The sequence below is a fragment of the Zingiber officinale genome, chromosome 5A, assembly GCF_018446385.1.
Source record: "Zingiber officinale cultivar Zhangliang chromosome 5A, Zo_v1.1, whole genome shotgun sequence".
Lineage (NCBI taxonomy): Eukaryota > Viridiplantae > Streptophyta > Magnoliopsida > Zingiberales > Zingiberaceae > Zingiber > Zingiber officinale.
The window spans coordinates 129,906,341-129,914,609 of NC_055994.1; the positions used below are offsets into that span (position 1 = coordinate 129,906,341).

The 8,269-nt window shown below is 35.2% G+C and overlaps 1 protein-coding gene across 2 annotated transcripts; it reads left to right on the forward strand.

Moving 5' to 3' along the window:
* The first annotated feature begins 2,769 nt into the window (after positions 1-2,769).
* Positions 2,770-7,846, forward strand: LOC121981758 (peroxisome biogenesis protein 19-2-like). Of its 2 annotated transcripts, none has more exons than XM_042534460.1 (5): positions 2,770-2,915; positions 3,002-3,047; positions 3,158-3,464; positions 6,223-6,539; positions 7,643-7,846. In XM_042534460.1, the coding sequence occupies exons 1-5, from the start codon at positions 2,870-2,872 to the stop codon at positions 7,686-7,688; spliced, it is 762 nt and encodes a 253-aa protein (XP_042390394.1). In that variant the 5' UTR covers positions 2,770-2,869; the 3' UTR covers positions 7,689-7,846. The 2 variants fall into 2 exon arrangements, with proteins under 2 accessions (XP_042390394.1, XP_042390395.1); XM_042534461.1 differs by having other exon boundaries at positions 3,161-3,464.
* The last annotated feature ends 423 nt before the right edge of the window (positions 7,847-8,269 follow it).

Here is an 8,269-nt window from a genome sequence, read left to right on the forward strand (position 1 = left end):
TGGACACAGTCAACTTAAAGTTAACCATTTTCTCGTCCAGTCAATTGGGTGATACTCTGACCATTCAGAGTTGAGTTCACCCAAACCCAACTCTGGCCTTCTCCTCGAGCAGTCTTCCTGCCCGACTTCTCATCTCTTGGAAGTGTCGTGCAAGTTCTTCTCATCCACTCGTGTACTCTTTCGCAACTCTTCGTCCCTCAAATGCATCGAATCGGTCGACTCACTTCTCATGTCATCCTTCTCCCTCACTACATTTTTCGCTTGACTTTTTTGTGTTTCTAAGTCTTTGCACACTTAGACACAAGGCATCAAAAATAACATGACCTAACTTAACTCACTTGACCATATCAAAATTAATCCGAAGTACTTACAAATGTGACCCTTGACATCGTGCAAGGTGATGAAGATCAAGAACCATAATTTGTCAAAATTATAAAAAAAAAAAAAAAAGAAATGACTAGTCAAAATGGAAAGCAGTATACAAATTGTACTAGAATCTCTAATGAAACGTAAAGTCTTTGGGTCTATAGTTTGAACACCGAAAGATGTAATTCCAATAGAATATAAATGAGTATTTACATAAAAAAAATGGAAAAGGTGAAATTATGAGATACAAATTAAACTAGACTTGTAGCTCAAGGTTTCTCATAGAGACATGGAATCGATTATGAGGAAATATATTCATCTGTGATGGATGTCACTACTTTTCGATTTTTGATTAGTTTGGTTATATCAGAAAAACTAGAAATGCGACTTATGTATGTGATCACTGCATATTATACATGAAAATCCCTGAAGGATTCAAACTACGAAAAACAAATGATGTAACCTCCAAGACCATGTTCTCAATAAAGTTACAAAATTGTTATATGGATTAAAGTAATTAGGGCGCATGTGGTATAATCGTCTAAGTAAATACTTATTATAAGAAGGTTATACAAATAATTCTATTTGCCTGTGCATTTTTATAAAAAAATAATTGGAAGAATGTTTTGCAATTGTGGTGGTATATGTCGATGATCTAAATCTTACAGGGACTTCCAAAGAGCTCAACAAGAATGCCAATTATTTAAAAAGTGAATTTGAGATAAAAGACTTAGGTCAGATAAAATTTTGCCTTGAATTGCAAATTGAACATTTACTAAAAGGAATATTTGTTCATCAATTCTCATATACAAAAAAAAAAGGTTACTAAAACACTTCTATATAGATAAAGCACATCCATTGTCTTCACCAATGGTTGTTCAATCACTTGAAAGTTCAATTTGTACATATCTTAGTGCCTCCAAAAGTACCATATCTTAGTGCAATTGGTGCATTATTATACTTTGCCAATTGCACTCGCCTAGATATTGCATTTTCTGTTAACCTTCTGGTTATAACTCTTCTCTAACCTAAAGATATTAGAATGGTATAAAGCACGTATTTCGTTACCTTCATGGTACAACAAACATGTAGTTATTTTATTTGATAAGAATAAATTCATCTTTAGTAGAATATGTACATAAAGCTAGATCTAAACAGGTTATATGTTTTACACGAGGAGACACTGTTATATCATGAAAGTCAACAAAATAAATTTTAATAGCGACATCATCAAATCACTCCAAAATTATTGCAAGCATTAAGCAAGTTGAGAATGTACAAAATAAATTTTAATAGCGACATCATCAAATCACTCCAAAATTATTGCAAGCATTAAGCAAGTTGAGAATGTACAAAATAAATTTTAATAGCGACATCATCAAATCACTCCAAAATTATTGCAAGCATCAAGCAGGTTGAGAATGAATATAGTTGAGATTGATGAGGCTACATATTCAAGAATCATGTAGACTGACAATAGGTAAAGATAGTCCTATATTTGAAGATAATGCTATTTGCATGGTACAACTAAAAGTAGATTATATTAAAGGAGATAAAATAAAGTATATTCCATCAAAATTCTTCTACAAGAAAGGTGATATTAATGTCTAACAAATTCATTATAGCAATAATGTAGTTGATTTATTCACAAAAATATTGCTGACATCAACATTTAAGAAATTAGTATACAAAATAAGGATGCATCAATTAAAAGATTTTCGATGATTAAAATCAGGAGGAGTATTTACTATTATATTCTTTTTTCTTCGTTCAAGTTTTTTCCAACTGGATTTTATGGGTAAGGTTTCAATGAGATAGTGTTAAATTTTTTATTAATCATCTAAAGGATAGTGTTATCATAGATGATTAGTTTAATTTTATTATTAATTGATGAATCATTATATATGCTTTTGTTTGTAATAGAAGTGTTGGATCAAATAAAGAAAAAGTCATTCTCTTTTCGATTCCCTCCAATGCTACTATTGAATTATAACATAATTAGGGTGTGTTTGGTACATACGTTTTTCATTTTTATTTTCTTAAAAATGCGTATTTTTTGAAAAATGATGTTTGGTTTACGTTTTTCATGTCTGCTTTCTAAAAAAATAGATAGTGTTTTCTAGAAAAACAGATAATGATAAAAAGTCATTTTATGTTTTTCAGAAAAAATATATTTTTCAAAAAATGAAAATGAAAAACACGTGTACCAAACACACCCTTATTTTTTTAAAAATGGTTTGGGACATATAAAACGCCCACTTTGGGACCAGGCTCATATTGGGTCGGCTGCGGGAACTGAAATGGGCCTGGGCTGTGGCCAGCGTGGACCGGACCCACTGACACTTTTACGTGCATCTTTTTCCCACGTCAGGGATTAAAAGGGTAAATTACGAAGGCCCGCAACAAGGAGCAGCAAATTACGAACCTTGTATAGTTTTTTACCCTAGACGTGATCTTGCTTCGGCGGCCTCCTTCTTCCTCACAGCTTCGCGATCGGATCGCCATGGCCGATCCTTGTTCCGCCGAAGATCTAGACCAGCTCCTAGACAGTACTACTTCGCCTCTTTCTCTCCCTCGCCCGTGCGTTCAATTCCTTCGCTTTTGTTCGTAATTCGACCTGCCTTCTGTGTTTCAGGCGCTTTGGACGATTTCTCTCAGCTCGGTCTCACTCCCTCCGAGAGGTAGTTTCATCCGACACTACTGCTCAAGTCGTCGTTCATCCGAAGCGATTCTTTTTTTTTTTTTAATCTCGAATTCTTCTTTGATGTTGGAGGTGTGATAATATTGACAGTAGCGATGGAAAAAGAGATGGGAGAGCGGGGAAGGATCCGTCTCCGCCCTCGTCGTCTTTCTCGCCACAAGTACAGGGATTGGGAATGGGTCTGCCGGATCTGGGTGCGAGGAGGAAGGGGAAGCAGAGGACCCCTCCCAAGGGTTCCCACGCGTCCGAGGCACTTGAGAAGCTGACGCAGCAGACCCGTGAGGCAGTGAGGGGCTTGGAGTCCGCTACGAGAACCACCAACATCCCCCAGGGTGCCGATGCTGAAATGGTCGAGGAGTTCGTCAAGCAGTTCGAGGCGGAGATAGCTGGTTCGCAGGTATTTTTTTCCCCCTTTCGTATAATTCGGAGAGAGAAAAAAAAGACAAAACAAGTTAGCCTGGTTTATATTGTCATTATCATGATTTTCATAACCTTACTAGACATTTCTAAATCCTCATATATATCAAGGGACAAAGAGATCATGGATATCTGCGGAGCTTCGTTTCTGTTAGTCCAAGAAAGTGATATAATTTCCATTTTTCAACAATTTTGCTCGTCTGGGTTAATTCATTTTTCCAGTTATGCATTGGGCTAGAATGTGCTTAGGCTACGTAGTTCCGGTTCAGCACTCTGTATTCTTTCGAACCAGAATATTCTGGTTTCTCTATTGTTTCTTCCCTTGGTGCTCACGTTAGTGTTAATGGATGTTGGATTGTATCTTTTCTGTGAAGGTCGAAAGGGGCTGCTTTATGCTTTATGCTTTACCTTGTCTATTATATCTGTTTCTTGAGTCCTGCTTCATAGATATTTCAAGAGAGGAGACTAACTGGGTGCTTCCATTGACAAGTGAAACTCTCTTAGTGAATTATTATTGGCGTTGCCTTGTAATGAGTTATTGTCTTCTTGATTACAATGCTAAAGGAAAGAACTGAGAGATGTGACTTTCTATGCAAATTATCTCCTTAGTCTCTTTGACCTTTGCTGCTGAGATTGATCTTTTCCAAAAGCCTCTCTATTTCATAGTAGGTTACAATTGAGGCAGACATGGGCACTTGTCCACAGTGGCACAGCCACCATATTGATTTTCAAGGAACACAGTGTTTTCCATCAGATGCTATGATTAATCTTTAAATTGCTTCCTTTTATCTTCCAAACTTAGATACATGAAAAATCTTTCTCAAACTGAAAATATTATGAAGCTACGTTATGATGTTTAATTCCTGTCTGTTCCTGACAAGATGAATTAGATACTTATAATTTGTAAACTACAAACATAGCAATGATTGCCTTTTGAATGTTCTATTTGTGTTTTGATTTTATGGCTTGTTTACTTGGGTGGACCAACATGAGGGGAAATGGAGGGTAGGGGAAAGGAAATAAAAGCACATGGAGGAGATGAAGTATGTGCATTTTTTTGTCCCTTTTCCTCCTCTCTATCTATTTTGTCGCATTCATTCACCCAATTAAATAAGACTTTATTGCTTTGGTTTGCAATATCATCAAGCGTCTGCTTCATGTAAAATCTGAGTCACTTGAGTATTGGCATCTTATGCTATTTTTAGAGAGTTATGAATGATTGTCATTTGTACTGCTATTAAAATATTTTTCTAGATAACTCTTCATAATGCAATATATTTTATATGCAAATCATCAACTTTTCTTGTGAATGAAATTGCCACTTTTTTTTACTTTATTTTGCTTGGGTTTTTGGAGTTAACATTATGATTTTCCTTAACAACATTTGCTTAAACTTTGGTGCTCTTGTGGATAAATTCAGCCCAATAAATTAATTACATGGTGGGACAACTAAAATATGACTTGATCCTATGGATCGTATATTGTTCCTGGATGAATAACAAACTTAGCAACCTTGCCCATGAAGGTAGGTTCAACCGAGTCACATGATCAAGTGACCTTTTGCGGAGTTGTAGCTCTCAACATGATGGAAAATGGTGGAGACTATGCTTCTTCAGTATTCAGTTTCCCCTTCTAATTAACAAGATGCAATCCAGAATTGAGCATACAATCAAGATAGTGAATGCCATTCACAGGCATAACTTCAGCCATGTGTGATTATCATCTGTCCTTTTGAGAAGTAGATCTCCACATGTTAAAAAAATGGAGACTGTATGCTTTTTTATATTCAGTTCCACTTTTCAACTAATAATATGCAATTCTGAAATGGGTATGCAATCAAGCTAGAAAATCCTATTAATAGAGATAGGCTCAGTCATGTGTGATTATCAGATGACATTTTGTGGAGATGTAGATTCCATTATGCTGCAAAATGGAGGAGACTGTAATGCATTACAAATTACGTTATAATATAGCGGACTTTTCATCCAGTAATCACTTCTAGAAAATTGTAGGTTCAAGGTTGGGATGTGATTGGCATAAAAAACAACTGGTGAGAAGATGCCTTCCTTCATCATAGCTTGTTATTAATAATTGAAAATTGAATTAATGTTCAATCGTGCTAAGTTGATTAAATAAGCATTAAGGTCAAAGAGTGAACAGTTCTTTTCATATTGCAAATTCAAACATGGATTAGAAGTTCAAATATGAAGATTCTCAAAAAACATTTAGGTTGAGATGCATTCAACTTGTTGTCTTCAATAGCATGGTCCATTCTTTCTACTTTCCAGAGTGTGCATCAATTTATATTTTTTTAAAATAATTGTTTTCATGGATATTGATATGAATCTCTTCCATTTACTGATTATTCTAAATTGATCTAGATTGTTGTGAAGGGATGCATAAGTTACCATTCACTATGTGTAACTCTTAATTTGACCTTTGAGTCTATAAAGAGATAGCAATTTGCTCAACTTTGGCAGTCTTCAACTTTTTACCGGTTGGCTATGGTTTAATGCAAATTTTATATGAGACCTTCATCCTATGGGTCGATTTATCTGAAGTACTATTAGTCATAAGGTCTTTAATGATTAAAAAAATATTTTCTTCCAAGTTCTAAATTTTCTCATCCTTGTATTCAGATAACATTCCTTATAGTAATTTCCCCCTACAGTAGGTTGTCTGTATAAAGTATGTTGATTCTAATGACCTTATGTAGATTGTCTTTCTCCATTATCCAGGACATGGAATCTATTGTTGAAACTATGATGCAGCAGCTTTTGTCTAAAGAAATTCTCCACGATCCCATGAAGGAGATTGGAGAAAGATATCCAAAGTGGTTGGAAGAGCACAAAGATGCTCTGAATAAGGAAGATTATGACCGCTATTATCACCAATATGAGCTTATATTGAAGTTAAATGAGGTGTATGATAAGGAACCTGAAAACTTCTCCAAGATTGTTGATCTCATGCAGAAAATGCAGGAATGTGGCCAACCTCCAAGTGATATTGTTCATGAACTTGCTCCTGATCTTGATCTAAGCAACCTTGGGCAGCTGTGAGTATTCCAATTTTACTTTTTTGTTTGCCTATCTAGTTATTCCAGTATCTACTTCTTGTGATGCACTCCATGACCATATGTTATACATGGTAAACTTGATGATGGTAAATTTTTGGGGTCCATATAACATTTGACTACTTTATAGGCGTATATGATGCATGTATATATCTTTGCACGATCATACATATATATTGCATGCTTAAGTGTGTATCATTCATTTTATTCTTCTTACGCATCAAGGATCTGATGGAACGTAGCTATATGTTTTATGTGCCCTTTGGTTACATAGGAAAGTAGAAAGAACGTGGTAACCAAAGATTTCTTTAATTTATGCTGTTCCTCAAGTCAGAGGCAAAATAACACAAGGATTTGGGAAATGTGAATATGAGATCAAGCCTGGTAGATTTACATACAGTATTTGAGAAGTCTTTTCTTGAAGAACTAACTTGATATTTTCTGTCTGTGTTTCTTCTTCGAGATTATTTCTGTTTAAATTTAAAAAAGGTCAAGATTGAGCTTGCACATTCCGAAAAATTAGGATTGAAAATTGTAATTTAGCATTGGTGTTTATGGTTTCAATAAAGAATGATCTACAAATATTTGAGACCGCAAGTATCATTCAGGAGAGTTAATGAGCAAATAATACAGATGGCCAGTTCAATAATTCCCTTCCATCTTGTCAATCTATAATCCTCTTAGTGTTGGAGTTCACTGCCAATCCATGACAGTGGCAAGAGAATAAAAAAAAAAGAAAGGAAAAGGAAAGAAGGCAAAAAATGACTTTTGATATTGAAAGCAGATCTCCCCAATGGTTTCCTCGAAACTGCCTTAAGGTTATTCATGTCATGTCACCCAATGTTAACTGATCCACGTATTTTTTTTCTCTCTCAACTATTCTGGGTTGTCATATTCAGTCTAGTCGTGGTTGAAACTGAAGCAGCTTTATACTGGTAAGGTTGGTCTTTTAAGCCCAACTTTGATCTGCGTACTAGTTGGTTACATGTAAACCTCTCTTTTATCTAGTTTTAGCTTATTGATCTCCTTGTTTGTTTGAAGTTTTACATTTTTCAAACAATCATTCTTGATTATTACTGCTGCAGATCCCCGGACCAACTAGACGCTGCAGCCAACTGTTCTATAATGTGAAGACATTATGCACAGCAACAACAAGATCGGTTCCCTTTCCTCTAAGATGTTTAATATTAGGTTTTACATTGGGGTCACCTTTGTTCCATTGTCTCTTTCATAGGCATTTTCTGTTTGTACAATATTATAAGCTATAAAAGTTCGTCCGAGTTTTATTAGTAGAATTGTAGTTAAAGTTTTTGTCTTCTGATGTTGGTCCAGTTATTTGTTTGTTTCTATACTGATTCACCCAGATGCTATTTTTTAGTACTGTACATTGTTTCAGTACTATCCCTCCGGTATAAAGCAGGGCAAATGAAGCAACTGTACCCATGTTTTTGACTGTACATCCTAGACATGCGTCCGTGCCAAGATCTATTGGGGATGCATATGGCACATATTTTGTTCGTAAGTTATTTCTTTGACAAGTATTTACTTCTTTTAATAATAAAGGATAAATAAATAATTGCGCATTATCTCATGTGCCATGCTCTGATTGGTATTGTTTGATAATATGTACTAATGCGATCAATGGGGAACGTTAAATCTCAGTTTGTTCTATGCACTTCTATAGTATTAGAAAATGACTTCTTAGGCATTTC